Here is an 18,942-nt window from a genome sequence, read left to right as displayed (position 1 = left end):
GACGATTTGCTGCAAATAATCGTTTTTCCCTTGCTTAGGCCCAAAATAAATTTTCATTGCACTCTGATGTTGTTATCAAACACAATTTAGAACATTTGGTGTTTGCACCATATTGGAATTACTCTCTTACAGAGGTATCAATTTTTTTTTCTGTTAGATATTTCTGTTTCAATCCAATAACTAAAAGAATTCAGTTCGTAGACATAAGGCTGATACGGCACACATAATAATCCAATAATGTTTCAGATTTTGGGCACAAAAGGAAAGGTATCTCACCACGGTTTTCGTGGAGAAATTGGAGTAACAATAAATCACAAAACGTAAACAAAATTATAAAAATGCTTTTCAGTCTGACAAACAACTAGATTTTTGCAGTTGGATTTTACCAGATGTATTGTTGGACAAAAAGGAATAAAAAAAAGAAAAAAGGATAGTAAAGGAGAAAAACGAGAAAAAGAGAATCAGAAGAGACTCTTCCTCTCCTTACCACAGCGAAAGTTTTCCCTTTGCTGTAAGGTTATGTTAAAATTCAATGATTTTTTGGGATTACGATCGCAACCTTCACAAATACGTAGGGGATCTCTACCACCGTATCCGATAACGAAGTAATATTACACGCAATGGCATGATAAGCAAGATCGCCCTTCTGCGCAGGTCCTTGCTTGGCAATCACAGCTAACGTATCGCGATCATGAGGTATTCAGGCTTGGCAGCCCAGGATCCAGCTAGGCTACGTATTTGTGAAAGTTGCCTGGCAAGTTGTGCGCTTGCGCATATACCCCGTGAAACCACTGAGCTCCTGTAGCTCAGTTGGTAAAGCGTTGGGCCTGGTTAGCCCAGGGTCGTGAGTTCAAACCTCACCGGGAGCTTGATTTTTCAATTCTCGCTCCGACTTGTCAGGAAAATGTGGCTGATCCAGCTGGGCTGCCAAGCCTGAATACCTCATGATCGAGATACGTAGCTATTGATTCGTAAAGACAGATCCTTCGGTTACCGACCTGCAATAGGCTGATTTCTGCAGTCAAATTTCTAACGTTTCTTTCTATTTCTGGTCATTACTATTAACAATTTCGACTTGATACGGCCACAGATTTCTAGGAGATTCAGCTAATCAAATTTGCGTTTTAACCGATGCGGCCGTAATTTTGCGAAGGCGAGATTATTGCTGCGTGATGTCATACAAGGGCATTAGCCTGCGAGAGCTGCCAGTGAGGCTTATGCGTAGGAAGGGAAACATTGTAAAACTGGTTTAGTAGTTTTATATGAAACAGGAGCACAGCTGCTGAACAAGTGCAACAAACGGATGTTGATTGTTTATTTGAACTGCAAACAGAGGGCGGCAATTTCGACCTATTAGGTCTTGTTTAGTTTCGTTTTATAAAATTGCTATTGGGACAGCGTGTTTTTGTGGTCAAAGCATTTAAGATATCATCTTGAATATTGTTTAAAGTCAAGGCATTTATGATCGCTAACGTTAAGCATAAACTTTTCAAAAACGTGACAGAGACAAATTGTTGTTGGTTTATATATCGCATCAATTAGTGCTTATTGGAGCATTGTCGTTTTGTCCACTCTGGGCAAAAGATAAGTAATCAAAATTTGAGTGTGGCAAAGACCACAGAGAAAACAAACAAAACCAAGATTGATGGAACACAGTTATCCTCTTATAGCGCCACTTTTTGTCTTGGAGTAGCCTAACGTAACGGGGTCGTGTTGCAGCATAAAATAAATGATTCGAATAATTGGTTTGGTCACAATCTTTGAAAACAAGACATTTTTTAAACGTGAAAACCTTGTATAACGTCATTTCGCTTCAGCGAAAAAAACGATTTTTGGTCGTTGGTACTTTTAGTGTAATTTTCCATATTTTTTTTAGTTAACGTAGAACCGAAATACTTTGGAATGTGCCTTCAGTTTAACGCAAAAATGCCATGACCGTGTCACATGCAATTTAACTGTCAAAGTTTTTTTGTTCATGGCAATAGTTCGTTACGTGGGCCTTAATATCGCAGGTACCTAACCATATCAATTACATTAGCACCAACAATTTCACCAAAAATTTCTATTACACATCAACAGTCAGAAACACAACACAAACACATATTTGCGCAGGTGGGTGATTTGGTTTTCTTAGGATTTGCACACAGCCCTTCCTTTCCGAGAACTTTAATGGGACTAAGAATACCAAAGGAATTCGCAAGAGTAAGATGTGTGGTTTTCAATCAATTCATTACATTGCTGATTTATTGTGCCTCTAGGTTTGTCAGAAAGTGGCTACTTTTCTTGGCTATGCGTCCTTGACTGTTGGAGTTGTGTCATTAATTGGAATAAGGTAAGCATCAAGTCAATTCACATTTGCTGTGCAATTTTTGATGATTTTTTCGTTTACAGGATTCAAATAAATTTGTCAGATCTAATACCAATATCACATGCAAAAGACCATGAAGCACTTACTGCTAAATTCGAATTAGAAAAGAAGAAACTTGAGGAGCTAAAAGTAAATAAAGAAGTATATATTTCTGGAGTAAATGTCATGTTTATGTTTTAAGGTTGGAGACAATGTATATCTAGACATAGCAGATGGGATGTCGATAGAAGAGAAAGACATGTCAAACTTTGAGGTTATGTTCCAATTGATTGTTTTTCAATGAATATTTACAAACGATATTTGCTCAGCACATAAGACTAGGCCAGAAAGTTGAATTTATTCATGTAGGTTATCACAAAATCACTTAAACTTGTGCAATTTGACGACTCGAAGGACTTGGCTGTTCTCCAATATGAAGACAAGTTTTATACAGTGGACCCTCTGTTCATAAGCTTTGTCCCAGATGGAAAGGTAATGCTTGCTGCTAAATTCTTCATCGTTTATCTTAACATCAAAAATGTCTCAGATAGTCTTGGTGAAAAAAATGGAATCTGGTAAATCTGAACATACTGGGGGAAATGACTTACAAATATACAACTTAACTACGTGTCTTAAAATGGTGCAGCAAACTACGGAAATACTAGGGTCTTTGAAAGGTGGACCATCTACTGCTTATATATTGATAACCAAACGTTTCCACTCTACAAATGACATTTCTTAACCGAAAACAAGACACTAATTAATGTTAAAACGAATAAAAAACAAACTAAAATTATAGTTGGAATATGTTAAAAACACAGGAAAGCACTAGGAATTCTGTAGATTTTTTAAGACATAATAAAAAAAGTAAATCGTTTTTTTTTGATTAAATTTAGTTGCGCACAACGAACCGTCATACCTTACCTACAAAGGCATGGTTACGGTTGCCTATCAGCTTCATCCTTTTTCAGAAGAATTGGAATTGGAATTGGAATTAAAACGTAAGTTTTCAAAGACAAACTCTCCATGATATTAAAGTTTAGTATTTTTATACAAACTTCTTAAATAATAATAGCGATGAAAATGTCTAACAACAATTAGTCTTTACAGTTTATTTTGCAGGAAGGATTGCAAACATTGGTAAATGTCAAGTTTCTGAAGAATTAAAATACGGCTTTATTTTTCCTTCTGAAAAGATTATGGTAATTCAATGAATTAAGTGTTGCAAACTAAAATGGTGAAATATAGATGTTCCAAAACCATAAATTTCATAGCATTTAAATGCTTGCAACGGAAAAATGTGTCAATGCGTAAATACGCTTTATATTCATTGAGGCTTAATTTTGTCCTGACAATAACAGTTTTGTGATCCCTGTTCTATAACGTTTTTTTTTCTTAAATTTTCCAGATACATTTGCAACCAACCAAAACAAACAGAATAGAAGACAATAACCAAACTATGCATGAATCAGACAATGCGTTACCCGACTGCTTCGCTGACCAACCAGCAGGCACTTCGTCAATTGTCTTGCGTGAACAAGGTAGGCCAGTGGTTTCAAAACGTTTTAGGGTCCTAGGATCATTGCGGCATACTAAATTTCCATGTCAAATCTACATATGTTGGTTCATCGCTATATTATGCAATAGCAATATTGGCGTCATATTTGAAATTATCCACGCTAAAACGTTTCACAAATAATTAGCGTTGCGGTACCCCTCGGATAGTTTACTAATGCAGTAAGTTTATCATTTCCGTAACAACGGCAAAATAGATATACAAAATATCGGTTTTAGCCTTTCATTATCATGTCGTGTTTGTTGGCGGTCTTTAAACGTCACGAAAATAAAAACAAAAACTGTTCGTTGGTTTGCCTCTAAACCGGTTTTTACAGATATTTTGCAGGGGAGCAATGATGGAGAACACACCTTTCAAAGTCAACAGGCTAATGATAATGATACAGAAGATGATTTGCCAACATGGACGCCAGACAATATGCCATCAACATCAACTAATGGAACAGTCAGAAAAAATATTTCTTTTGATCGCTCGACCAGGGAAATAATAATTAAATGTAATTTGGAATCAGAGGATCGCTCCTCTAATGTTAGTAACCCATCGTCAGATTTTCCAGTTTTCGATCGACAAAACAGTGCAGTCCAAGATAACTTAGAACGAACCACGTACAATTTTTACAACCCGAAACTGATTAACTGTCAGATCGGCAACAGTAACTAAACTATATATATGTCTAATTATGCACACTTGCGTGTAAACTGTGTGTTTGATTATTCTGTGGATTTGCGTGCTAATAAGCAACACCATAATAAGCAGGAATTTTTAATTTTAATCTAAACTTTACTTTTCTCAATCAACTTTTTTTCGTATTGAATATTGATTTAATGTAAATTGCATGCAAAAATATATTTTTCGAGGCGAAACCGCTCCACACATGTGTGTAAAAACTCCATGGATTAATGACTTATCTACCAAGTGTTTTTTTTTATGTATTTTAATGTTTGTAAAAATGTAAATTTGCTGCTTCAAAGAACCAACTGAATCAGATTTGTAAATACAATACATTATTCGAATTTCGACTGACTTAATTGCTTGAAGCAAATAAAACGATTGAGAAAAGAAGGTTAGAAGCCTGCCTGATCACCACCAGCATTACTGCCTGATTGCTAGGCAACAGTCAATGGGTACAGTTTCGGGTCGCTACTAACATTGGATAAATTATAATGCTAGTGGTGATTCGCAATAAAAATAGAAACTCCAGCTGCCCTTTGTCCAAAAATGTCAATCCACAGCACCACCAAGCGGATGCTTTATTTACTGCAAACTGTCACAAAGTGAAACAAAGAGGATAAGCATTTAACACGAGATTCTGAGCTGCTATTTAAATATTTCGAGACAGCATACCTTGGAAACACTGGGAGTTGCATTCTTGTTCATCCCTGTTATCACCAATGCAATCCGCTTCGTTGCAGGTCTTGTTCATGTGAATATTTCTTTCCCGTATCTTCGAGCCCGTGCCGCAAGTTTTGCTGCATCTCGGCAAATCATCAACCAGTTTTTAGCATGAACGCAGTATAGTGTTTTTAAAAAATAAAAAAAAGATACCTTTTCATTTGATTTTTTCGGTAATTTGTTAATTAGGTAGAGGTCATTATTTGCTAATTAGGCAATTAAAACTGGTGCACTATGGTTCAGAAGCGCCTTTAGTTGATGTGGTTGCATTTCGCATTACAACTTATTGAAAACATTAAGCTAAAGTAAAAAAAATGGACAACTGTTTAGAGCGGGAAATTTCTAACAACTTTTGTGTTTTAGGTTTTCGTCTAGCGTCTATAGACCTAAAGTTATAGACAGTTAATCTCGGTGGCAGCAATTAGCAACACACCTGTAATTACTGCTATTGGCAAGTAAAGGGTTAAACTTCATTGCAGTTACTTTATATATCCTATGTAACAATGCGGTGTCAAACTTTGATGGTAATTTTTTTCAAGAAAATCTCCTTCAAGGGAAAATGAATCATTAAGATATCATTTATATGAGTACAGTAGCCAAAATGAATACTTACTCTCCCCAAGCTGACCACTGTCTGCAGGACAACAAACATCATTGCACGTTCTCTCTTCCGTGAAGCTTTTATTGTAAGGGGAACCACCGCATGTTTGCGTCACACTGACACTTCTAAACCTTGACTGTTTTCCTTTCAAACAAAATATTTCATTAGGTTTACTTTTAGTAGATACTCGGAAGTACACCAAAGCACAGCCAACCGTTTTCGCACGTCTTGTAGCAGTTCGTCCAAACACTCCAGTTGTTCCAGACACAGTAGACTGGGCAACAATTTTGATTGCAGATTCGGCAAATAATTGGTTATTGTTATAGAAAGAAGCAATGAGCAATAAGCAGTGAACTTTACTACATTTTTAGCGAACTTGGAACTGGGAATTTAGCGACTGGGAAATTAACATGTTTAGTGATATTGTTACGCTTCTTAAAATAAACGCTTTCCTTGGTTCTCAGAGATAAAATCTTGTTCATAAAACCATAAAAATTGCACAGCCGAAACACAATCTCCCCAAAACAGTCTGCCCAACGATTTTTCTTAGCGTCTCGTGTTCGTCCGGTTTTTCTTTTCTCTCGCCAGTCATTGGCCCAACCGTGTCACGTGAGAAGGGAACTAGCGCTACGATATCAAATCAACATGCGGTGACTGGTGCGTTCAAGACACTTAAATAATAAATACAAAAATATAAATCAATACAAAACATTTAAGTGAACAGGTGGAAGGTGAAATAACAAAAGGTGAAAAAGAACGTGGCGTAAAAGAATACGTGATTTAACGAAAGCGTGAAACTTGGAAATGAAACGCAAACAAGTGGGCAAATTCTTTTGCGCTACAATATCTGGTGACAACACGAAATTATATTATGTTGTTGGAAAATCACCACCTTCCCACTTAAATATGACAATAACCAAACTTCTTGCATTCCAAATACTTACTCTGACTCATATAATTGACCTTCACATTCGAATCCCCCATGCTGTGCTTCCATATTAACCTTTCTTGATCACTCCAGTTACCCCAAACACAATCAACAGGACATGGATGTGTGTTACACGGTGTTGAGTCAATACCTCAACCGTTGCAGGTTTTTCCGCCACACGCGAGCTCCATGGAAACTTGTCGTTGACGGCGTCTTTGGCCTCCACCACATGGGACAGAACACTCTCTGAAGTAGCTCCGCTTTCCCCACTGAGAATCGATGGGACAACAGTGAGTGTTACAGAATTGGGACGAGGTATCTTCGCCCAAACATGCTTGACCACCTCAATCAGCTGCAACCAGAGTCTGTCGATTGCGAAATTGTGTACCGTTCCCGCATTCAACTGGACAATCATGAAATTTGCTCCACTGTCCCCACTGACAGTAAACCGGGCAACATTGGGTATTGCATCTCTGCGACTGCTCGGTTGGTCCTGTGCAATTTGAAACCCATGCCTTACGTATCAAACAATTTTCCTAAGTTTTGTTTGAGTTCCCGCACCACAACTTACAGAGCATTTATCGTAATTGCTCCATTCTCCCCATAAACAATCAACAGGGCAAGGCCGAGTGTTGCAAGATTGGTTAAAGAATGTTTTGCCCGCACATTTTGTGCCACCATGTTGTTCCTTTACTTGCACCGATCTTGTTTTCATCTTATTTCCGCCACCACAACTCACAGAACATTTTCCAAATTCGCTCCACGCTCCCCAGATGCAATGTATTACAACTTCTTACGGATATCGACAAGCCGGAACAAGCTAAACCTCCATGCCTGGAACTTACAGCGATATTTCTTGATCTAACCTGTGATACCCCTCCGCAAGAGACAGAACATGTCCCGTATTCACCCCACAAACTCCAACGACAATCAATAGGACAAGGCTGAGAGTTAGATCTACGTGATGACTTCGATGGCCCAGAACAAGCTAAACCTCCATGCCTGGAACTTACAGCGATATTTCTTGATCTAACCTGTGTTCCCCCTCCGCAAGAGACAGAACATGTCCCGTATTCACCCCACGAGCTCCAACGACAATCGATAGGACAAGGATGTGAGTTGCAAGTTTGCAATGACGTTGACGACCCAGAACAAGATGCACCTCCGTGCCTAGCACTTACGGCGACAACCCTTGATCTCCTCTGCGTTCCTCCACCACAAGTCGTTGAACAACTACCGAACTTACCCCATGAACCCCAAGGCAATTTACAGGGCAAGAGTGAGCATTACACGAGCGAGATGAAGACGAAGAACCATAGCAAGAACCTCTGTAAGAATTGGATCTTGTTTTAGAGCGAGATCTATACTGTTTTCCTCCGTTGCAATTGGCGGAGCACGATCTGTAACGCCCCCATGGACCCCAGGCGCAGTTCGCCGGACAACATCTTGTGTTGCAAGTCTGCGACGAAGTTGAGCCCCCGTAACACTGACTGCCCCCGCAACTAGCACTCCGGCCGTATCCCCGGGTCCGTGTCCTGATTCCACTTCCACAGCTCGCAGAGCATCCTCCCCAACTCCTCCATGATGCCCAATAGCAGTTCACTGAAACAATCACAAGGATAACAGTGGAAATGCGATATCTTGAAACACAGAGATTGTTTTTTTTCCATGACAAATTTCACTACGGTACAATTCAAAGTACATTTGTTCATAAAGAGTACTACTAGCTTCAACTCGGAGTGTAGATTATAATTGTTATATTGACAACTACTGTATATCATGTACAAGCAATGAACCAATGATGTTCGTGATACCAAGTCGACAACACCATTGGATCCCAAGCAGTTGCTTGGCGATGGTATGTTCCATAACAGTTCGTCTCTAGTCGCTCGTACCTAGTTTGGGTCCTAACGTAACGACACCAATGAAACCGCAAAGTGAGTGTTGTCAGTCACCAACTGCACTGATGTGAATTGAGCTAATATCTGTATCGCTGTAACTTATTGGCTACAGCTTCAACACAACAGCACGGTTTTGTAGTCGCATCGATGTGTTTCATAAATTTCAAACCAACTTAACCTCATTTTCTACTGCACATCAAATAAGGAGGTCGGCTCTTTATTTCATTACCTCGACAACACTGGTTGTTGCACGATCTCGAGTGAGGCAAGTTGCAGGAACCGCACTCTCCCCTACTCCGAGTTATTGTTTCTACTCGCTTGTTGTTGAGTAGAAAATAAGGTTAAGTTTGCTATAAACTTATGCTCATCGATGCGACTGCAAAACCATGTTGTTGTGTTGGTACTTTCGCCAATAAGTTACAGCGATCCAGATATTAGCTGCATTCCGTTGAACGCACTGTCAGCACGACGAATCAGCTCACATCAGTGCAGCTGGTGACTGACAACAGTCTTGTCGCTAACTGGCCAGACTATTTCACTTTGTGGTGACGTTGCAGTGGACATGGTTAGGTACCAAACTAAGTGGGAACTTCCGGAGACGAATAACAGCAGAACACACTATGGTAACGTAAACAACAAGACTTAAAATTGTTTCGATTCGACTGAAAACAATCTCAGTGTATCCTTGTGGGTAAACTCACGATTTTCTTTTCAGCCTGACTGACGTGACCTACTGCTAGAGAAGGATGATGTGAAGTTTTTTAAATGACAACCCGGAAAGACCCAAATTTTTTTTCATTGCATCTTATATGATTTATCATCTATTAATATGTTTTAATGAAGCGTGCCATTATCAAAAAGTCAATTGACAAACTCGAACTCTGTGCAGGGTTTGGTCTAATTCTCAGAAGATTAATATTTTGTGAGCACCCAACTGATTGCAAAAAAAATTTAGCTCTCTCATTTCACAGTTTATATATCGCGCGGGTGACACAGTTTTAATCGTAATTCATTGTGATGGGAATGTAATAATTTTTACGGAGAATTTTTTTTAACTACGAAAAGGTTGGTTGCCCAAGAAAAGTTGAAACATACTACGCAGCTTTGGAACTATGAACTTTTTCCCGAAAAACAATGACAACTGTTTAGTGCGAGTTTGCAAAAAAAATGCCCAACGCCTGTTGTGAACTTGAGTACAGGAAAGCAAACCAACTGACGTACCTACAAGAATCCTTGGCATATCGGTTACAAACTCGCAGTCCGTGGAACCTGATCCTCGTCGATACAAGATGGCCATTACTATACTAAGCAACATATAGAAAGTGCCTGCCAATATAACAATAAACTGCAGTGCTTTAATGATTCTTAATGTGTTACGAACGTAACAGAAAGCGGTGTTGGTGTTAACCATCCTTTGTCGGAGCCAGAGAAGCAAAGTACCCATCGTTCTAGCTATTCCAAAGAGTAGGAAACCAATAGGATACTGGATCAAGCAGATCACATCATCCACCCTCTCTGCGTAGATTGTTGGGGCATCACACAGTACTGCAAACAGAAGAGCAAGTGTGAAAATGGTGCAGTCGATTGGCCCACAGCAAGTGGTTTTTGTTGGCTTTTGACTGGTAGACCATGGTACAAACGGTGAGTAAGATGCAAACGATCATCAATGGAGGCCACAAATACGTCTCATAATCCAACAACAATTTAGTGTTGAATGCATTGGTTCCGGATTCGCTCGATGCTGCAGTGGTTTGCATGTTCATCAGTATTTTGTCGGCGGTTTTTATCTGCATATGAGAAATAATTAGATAATCACAATATTCACGGCATTATGTAGTCAGATCTATTTTATTTATTTTATGTGACTGCCTTATTTCCTCTCTCAATTATCTCCATGAAATACTAAATCAAGAAATTATAGACTGTTGAATATAAGTTGCAATACGGCAAAGTCGTATTGCTCATAATCAGATTTAAAAGCCTTCAACATTAACCTGCAGTAATGACTTTACATTTGGCGTTGAAAAGATTCTGATTTTCAATGTAATTTTTCTGTTATAACATGTGTAGGAGAATAAGCTTTACAAACCTATCTTTAAACAATAATCTTACCGTAAAATAGTTTTTTATGTTTTAGCTTATTTCTACTATTGCCGATTAACTTTCTTGTTCTATCATCGCAGTCGCAGAAAGAATTTGTTTGTGAGCGAACAAAATGGATTGTAAATATTTTGTTAATTATTTTTTTAAATGTTTTAGTGTCAATGTTAACGGTTCACACTAATTCAGGAGGGGCTGAAACACAATCAAGATACGTCAGTAAATTGCCACCTGTCAACATTTTTTGCTAATATGTTCGATTGGCCTTTATGCTGCTGTTAAGCATATAATGGAAAGATATATTAAACACTTTACCCCAATGCCAAAGAGAAATATAAATATCTTCCATTCATTTAAATAAGATATATCATAGGTTATAACCTGAATTTATATTTAAACGACATTTCGGTTATGGAATGGGCGAAATAAAAGGGTGTGACGTGTTTTTGTGTCACATTTATGTGAGTTCGCATTTCACTTACTTTTTGGATTTGCCTGAGAAATAGGCTTACTTTCTTCCATAGAACTGTAATACGCCCTTTCAATTACAAAAGTATGCAATCGCAACTTATTTAGTAATACCACATTTATTTGCAATGCCTCAGATTAGATTAAATCGCTGCACACAACTAACACAAATTTACATTTACAAAAGGTTAACAACGGGATTACTACGCAGGGTTATATTTTATGATTTTAAGCAGAAAACACAATTTCATAAACATAAGTGCATCCACACACCATCTGATTTCAGGTCAATCATTATGGTTTGTATGCATATTCGCAAGAAACAATGCATATTCGTGCTGATATTATGTGCTGACATTATTTCATGAATTAGCACCATGTCACCAGGCAGTCAAAGCACGAAAAGGGGCGATCGAGTCTTTAAGTATGCAACTTACGTTTAAAAAATGCGTGCACAGGAAAACTATTGATACAAAAAGCAAACGATAACAAAACTGCGGATGAAATTTTTTGGGAGATATGGGCAATATTGCAGGAAATTTTTAGAAGACAGCAAATCACTTTGGGTTAAGTTCAATGTCAAGGTCTCGAACAGGATATCACTTTGTCTAGGCAAAACTAACTCACAAAAACAACATTCCTAAGGCATTCTAGCGCCTCCCTCGTAATCACACATAGTTTGTTGTCTATGTGAAGTCTACGAAACAGGGGACATTATATAGAGCTATTGGCATTTTATGAAATTTCTTTTAGCTACTTATATGCATTAAAAAACACAAAAAGACTTTACTTTCTTTAAAATGCAGGCTAATCTTAACAAATATCTGCGTATATTCTGTAAAAGATGTGACGAACAGCAAAACGGATTGAAGAAACCATTCAAATCAAATACAGCAAATCAATCAAGTTTTTATGGCACGCAACGTATGTATTTACTCACAAACCTTTCACGAGGCGCTTTTTCTGTTTGTTAAACCAACATACCAAATCCTTCAAGTACATTTCGACATCCCAAAGCTTGCGAACATAAACAAATTTGTGAAAGTTGTTGATGACTGTCCACAAAGCTGTAGCGGCTTCTAATTCCGTTTTGAGTGAAGTACGTTGTGTGCTTGCAATCTCTGGTGGTAAACTTTCTGCGAATTTCTGGCTCTCGATATCGGTGTTTTCATAAAAGGAATCAAATTGCTCTTTTGTAACCTTTTTCTCAGTCAACATCTGAAACATAAAGTACGGATTAACATATAATGAAACTCTGGATTGTAGTGTATGATGATGATGGTGGTAGCTTTGTTTTACCCAACGCATGTCATCGTGGTATTTTTTTTTATAATAAGCTTTCTTTCGGCTGTTGTCCTTTCTAAGACGAATTCCTGTTACATAAACAAAAAAATTAGAATATAGTGCGACAAATTAACGCTGTATGCCACCTTTTGCATTTCTCCATGCATTTTTTGTGTTTTTTCCCATTCCGCAATTATTTTCTGAATGGAACGGAATGTATCTAAAACCAAACGGTGCAAGCAACGTTCTTCCATATTTGAGATCAATAATTTTAATTTCTCTTGTAAATCCTTCAAGTTCTTTGCAGGAACTGTAAACAATGCTTTCAAGCGATCCAACTTAAAGAAGAGAAAAAGTCTATTACATATGTTGCAAGCTTTTTAATGATTTCTCCCTATGAGTATGAGTTTGAAGGTGAACATTTCTCTGGTTTTTCTGTCGAAATGTTTTTTCACAAATATCACATTTGAACGGTTTTTCTCCAGTATGAATTCGAAAGTGCGTTCTGAAATTGTGTTTTTCAGAAAAAGATTTATTACATATTTCACATTTAAACGGCTTTTCTCCAGTATGAGTTCGAAAATGAGTTCTTAAACTGGAAATTTTTTTCGCCTATTTCGTCATTTTTGACACTATTTTCAAATCAATCAGTTCCTTATCGATATATACTGAAAGCTATAATGTGAGAAAACAAGGCGTTCATTACAAAACATGAATCATCCTCCTTCAAATCAGGGAGTTTCCTGATATTTTGCAGCATGTTTAATATACACCATAACAAATAACTTTAGCACGACAAAAATCATATGATTTCCACAAAAGTTTTTTGTCAGCGCAATTCCTGAAATCGTCCCTAAAATCTTCAATATATGGACAATGCTTGTTAAGTGACATTGGAAATCGATCCGCATTCTTTTGCAATTTGCCTGGACGATACTTAAGGTGTCAAAAATCGACAATTATACGAAAAACATACCTTTCAAAGATATCAAATCGGTGATTTTGCGCTTTTTGATAGTTTGCACAAAACCTGTTGTTGTTGAATACTTTTTAATCAGTCGACAGCTAAACCATTGGGAAACCATTCACTGAACAAACACCGTTTAAATTTTTTTGGCATGTGTAATTTAACACAAGAAATTCCCCAGAGTTCGCTAACTAGTTTCGTTGCCTTATGTGATGTGCACACATATGGCTACTGTTTCGTCCTGAGTCACACTAAGCTTTACTGATGAGACCTAATATGCAAAAACAGTGGCCGTCTGTCTTAATTTCACATAATTCATGTCATTGGCTCCATCTTGCTTAGTTTGGTGGCGTTTGAAGCGTGCAAATGTGGTTATTTTAGACCTATATATTCTGTTAGTGAAGAGTTGTCCACAACAAACTACCCATCCGAAAGATCGTTGTGTCCTGCTTAGAACGGTTTATCGAAAGATATTCAGAGCCCAAACAAGTAAGAGTGTTCTTTACTTTTTGTTTTGTTAACCAGTGTAATGACGGTGTTAAAGATATCATGGAATATAACCTACAGAATCCTAGAGGAAGCCCATTGAAATTTATACACGAGATCAAGAAATGCATTGTAACCAAAAACTTGAAAAAGTTAATAAATCGCACCCCATTTCCCCGTGCGTGTTTCGTTCAAGTCTCCATTTTAACTTCTCTTGCTTGTGTAAATAGTTCCCCTGTAAGTTTCTTTGGAAAATATTCTGACTCGCCGCTTAAAAGACCAGGCACCAATCCAGATTAAACAGTGTTCGAAAACCTTGTGCTCAAAGATTTTTTTGCGACTTGGGAACTGAATGGATGACTTTGGATTGTGTAAACAAAAATAATAAACAGAAAAGTGAATGAACAGAAAGCACCAAAACTTGTGGATATCCAAACGGAGAAATCCCAGCAAACAAGTCATATTTTATTATTTTTAGCTCTGATGCGAAATAATCGACATATTGTCAAAAATAAACCGACTGCACGAGGATATGTAAACTTCTAAATGAGTGTTTAACTTCAACGTTTAAGCGAAAAAATCCAATATTACCCTTACACAGTCGGAACTATAATGCTCAGCAGCGACACCTTCCGACAATTTTAATTACTTCTTTTGTAGGTTAAATATTTTAAATCAAGATGCATTTATTGATCTTGCATATAAATTTATATATGTTTCCTCTGGGATTCTGTAGGGTATATTCCATACTATCTTAAACACCTTTCATTACACTCTTTAACAAAACAAAAAGTGAAGAACACTTCGTCGTGGCTCTAGATGTCATACGCTAAACCGTTCTAAACAGGACACAAAAGTTCTTTCGACTTGGTAATTTGTTGTGGTCAATCCTTCACTGTCGGAGTGTATAGGCTTAACATTGCACGCTTGGAACACCACGAAACTAAGCAAGACGGTGACCACTGAGACTCAAGTCGAAACAGTGGTCATCTGTTTGCATCACAAGTCAACAAAGCTAGTTAGCACAAAAAGTATTATATTTTTTCTTAGGTAAACGGTTTCCTAGTGTGGTTTAGCTGCAGAACCATGATGAAAAAGAATTCAACAACAACGGGTTTTGTGCAAACTATCAAAAAGCGAAATCCCGACATTGATTTCTTTAAATAAACGTTATTAGTTGCTTTATAAAATTCTGTACTGAAATCGTACGATTGTCGATATGACGAACGATTTTCGATATGTTGCTTTATCGATGTTGAAGATTTGAGAGACGATGTTAGGAATTGCGCTGGCAAAAAATCTTTCGTGGAAAATATACGAATACTGTTGTAAAATTCTTTGTCAGTTTGTTTATTAAACATGTTGCGAAACATCAGAAAACGTCCTGATTTAAAGGAAGATGTCTCATGTTTTGTAATGAACGACTTGTTTTCTTTTAATTTCAAAAGAATAGTGTCATAAAATGATCAAATATGCGAAAAATATTCCAAAGCTTTATTTGTAAACAACACATGTGAGGACATATTTCAATGTCAAAAGTGTCACATTCAGATGTTAAAGATCTTCGTTATTAATTTCGTCCAGTTTTATTGCGTTGTGTTCACAGTGAGACGGATTTGTCAATATTTCGGTCTCTGAATTTGCCACTCCTTTGTACACCTTATACAATAAATTGGTTAAAAAGCACAACATGAGCATGGATTACACAGTTACAACAGTTGGCATAAAAAACGTACTGGAATACATTATAAAGATTTAATTTACCTGCACTGCAACAAATACGAGCAGTAGGATCACCACGATTCCCGAAAGCACGTAAAGCGTCAACTTTATAATTATGGTTCCGCCTGACGCTGACGGTTCTTTCTTTTTCCTCGAAACAAAGTTTGGCGGAAGTTCTAAACCGAAAGTTTGTCACATGCCAGTAGGGGTAATTAGATTAGATTATTAGATTAGATCAATTATTCATCAATGCTGCTTGATATGTATTTGTAAATCAATCTACACTATTGCACAAAAGGTTGTTGATAGCTTTGGTTGTACGCTCAATACACCCTCTTTTACATTTAAATAAAAATTTGCAAAGTAGTTTTTACCAACGCAGTTTCCATCTTGGAGGCCCATGTAGGAAGGACATGTACATTGAAAACTACCCACTGTGTTTTGACATTCCATGTAGTCACCGGTGCAAGGTTTCTTCTGTGGGTCGCTACATTCGTCGATGTCTTCAAGGCAAAAGTGTTTTATTAAATCATAACTGAAATCAAAGAATAAAACCTTAATAAACCATTTTGAAAATGGATGGTGGCATAGGTGTGACAAGCCCTAACTGTACTGTATTTACATCATTACTATTAAATTGTTACGGAAATCCCCAATAAAACGTGATATTTTTGATGAATGAAACGCAAACTAAACTCAAGGATAACGTGTGTTTTAAAGCAGATGTTTAATTTTTTGTGTTGGTTGATATTGGTGAGGACTTATAGTAGTTATTTTTTATGTTGAATGTTTCGTTTCAAATCACCAGTTGCCGAACAAGCAAACATAAGCAAGTTTAATTCTTACCAACACAAGTCCTTCCGTCCCCGGACATTCCTTCATTGCAGAAGCATTTGTACGAACCGAACGTGTTTTCGCAATTTGCGTTGACAGCGCACCCGGCATTCCCTTGCTGGCACTCGTTAACATCTGTTCAACAAAATATGACAAGCAAATATTTCTGAAATAATGCATACTTTTTCCATGCTAAAGTCGCCCGCTTTACAACCGCTTAACTTAGCAATTTCAGCTATTACATTGCGTGGGCTCACAAAACAGTGTCCAAAATTGTTGAATGCTTAATTGAAAAATGTGAACTGTGTTTTCAAACCTAACATTAACTATCGAATAACCATCACTATTTTGTCAGTACGAACCAGAACATAGCCCAAATTGAGACACGAAGCCAGTCAGACATGGACATGAATAATTTCCTTTAGTGTTGACACATATGGTGTTGTCTGGGCAGAGAGCAGTGTTTGCTTCACACTCATTAATATCTGTACGAATAAAATACATAATTCCAAAGTTGTATCATTAACTATGTTGACCTAAAATTAAAATTAGGAATCTAATATCATGAATGCTTGCTCTTGTTTTGTCGTCTAATTAAAATTACTGTTAATAGTGTAAGGATTCTGCAGGCGATTTTATTTAAATGATTAAAAAAGGACCAGTGGCATACCTAAGCAGAATGTTCCATTTCCTGAAAATCCATGCTCGCACATGCAAAAAAAACTTCCATCAGTGTCAACGCATCGACCGTTTTGGTGGCAACTTGAAATCTCGTTTATGCATTCATCAACATCTGTAACAGAAAGTTTAGAATTTATTGTTACTCGAGCCAAAACTTGTATTGCATGGAAGAACAAACCGCGTATTGAATGCTTAAACACTAAGTAACCAATATAGAAGTAAACATGTTTTTTCAAAAAGTTTCGGTGTTTTTCACAATGAATTGCAACACGAGCCAAAAACCTACTTTCACATTCCATGTTGCTGTTTTTCTGGTAGCCTGGGTCGCAATCACATTGGTAACTTCCTTCTGTGTTGATGCACACTGATTTCAAGGGGCATGAACTATTTCCTTGTTGCGTGCACTCGTCAACGTCTGGAAATGCAGACAGCCACGTAATTGCTACCATTGCTGCAAATTACTCATTTACTGTGCTGATCTTTCAAAATTCCAAGAGTTTTGTAACACTTTTAAAAGCTTTTGAAGCTGCAGATTACTTATTACATCACAAAAAAATTCATTGCCACTTTTCTATTGCAGATATAACAAACCACATAATTAAACAAAATACCTTGACCGCAACACAGACCGCTCCACCCTGGTTGACATAAACATCCTGAAGCAGTCGCAGTTGCTCCATTGTAACAAATCACTTCACAACTCTCAACTTCCTGCAGGGTCGGGCACACCTTCCCTCCACACGTGTTATTAGTGATCACTGATCTGTTCCTGACTTTGTTGTTCGTCACACCACATGTTTGTGGACAAACGCTCCAGTTTTCCCAATCCGATACAGTGCAGTTCACTAAACAAAAATTTGTCCTCCTGATTCTTTGCAGACAGAGTGTTATTTGGGTTTCGATTTCAAGATTTTGACACGAATTTCTGAACTGTTATTCAGCTATTCCGAGACAACATACCAGAACAACACTGAGAGTTGCATTTTTGTTCATCCCTGTGATCACCAACGCATTCCGCCCCGTTGCAGGTCTTGTTCAAGTAAATATTTCTTTCCCGTACCTTAGAGCCTGTGCCGCAAGTTTTGCTGCATCTGGACAAATTATCAACTAATTTTTAGCATCATACAAACTTGATTATCGCTAATTTATACATCCTATGAAGCAATGCAGTGTCAAACTTTGATAGTAATTGTTTTCCAGAAAATTGCCTTCAGAGAAAACGAATCATTACGGTAACATTTAGATAGGTACAAGAGCCAAAATAAATACTAACTCTCCCCAAGCTGACCACTGGCCCCACACACAATCTTCAGGACAACAAACATCATTGCACGTTCTCTCTTCCATGAAGCTGCCATTGCAAGGGGAACCACCGCATGTTTGCGTCACACTGACACTTCTCAACCTTGATTGCGTTCCTTCAAATAAACAATTTTGTTACGTTTTTTTTTCAATCTATGCCAGAAAGCATACCAAATAACTACCAACCATTCTGGCACGTTTTGGAGCAGAGCGTCCAAACACTCCAATTGTTCCAGACACATTTGACTGGGCAACAATTTTGATCACAGATTCTGCAAATAATTGTTTATTGTTATAGAAAGAAGTAATGAGCAGTAAATTTTTAGCAAATTAGGAACAGGGAATCTAACAAA

At 37.6% G+C, this 18,942-nt stretch overlaps 2 protein-coding genes across 2 annotated transcripts; both read left to right on the top strand.

Annotated features, from left to right (window-relative positions):
* Window positions 1-386: 386 nt before the first annotated feature.
* Window positions 387-2,660, top strand: LOC145908008 (uncharacterized). Its single transcript, XM_082995180.1, has 5 exons — window positions 387-511; window positions 2,113-2,202; window positions 2,259-2,332; window positions 2,392-2,497; window positions 2,550-2,660. The coding sequence occupies exons 2-5, from the start codon at window positions 2,170-2,172 to the stop codon at window positions 2,649-2,651; spliced, it is 315 nt and encodes a 104-aa protein (XP_082851306.1). The 5' UTR covers window positions 387-511; window positions 2,113-2,169; the 3' UTR covers window positions 2,652-2,660.
* Window positions 2,661-2,885: 225 nt separating this feature from the next.
* On the top strand, window positions 2,886-4,583 carry LOC145909512 (uncharacterized). Its single transcript, XM_082996901.1, has 5 exons — window positions 2,886-3,024; window positions 3,244-3,348; window positions 3,470-3,549; window positions 3,756-3,888; window positions 4,240-4,583. Exons 1-5 carry the CDS (start codon window positions 2,886-2,888, stop codon window positions 4,581-4,583), a joined length of 801 nt encoding a protein of 266 aa, XP_082853027.1.
* Window positions 4,584-18,942: the final 14,359 nt, after the last annotated feature.

Source organism: Ascidia mentula, chromosome 7, assembly GCF_947561715.1.
Source record: "Ascidia mentula chromosome 7, kaAscMent1.1, whole genome shotgun sequence".
In the NCBI taxonomy this organism is placed as follows: domain Eukaryota; kingdom Metazoa; phylum Chordata; class Ascidiacea; order Phlebobranchia; family Ascidiidae; genus Ascidia; species Ascidia mentula.
The sequence above is the reverse complement of the archived record's forward strand: the minus strand, read 5'-3'. Positions and strand labels throughout refer to the sequence as shown.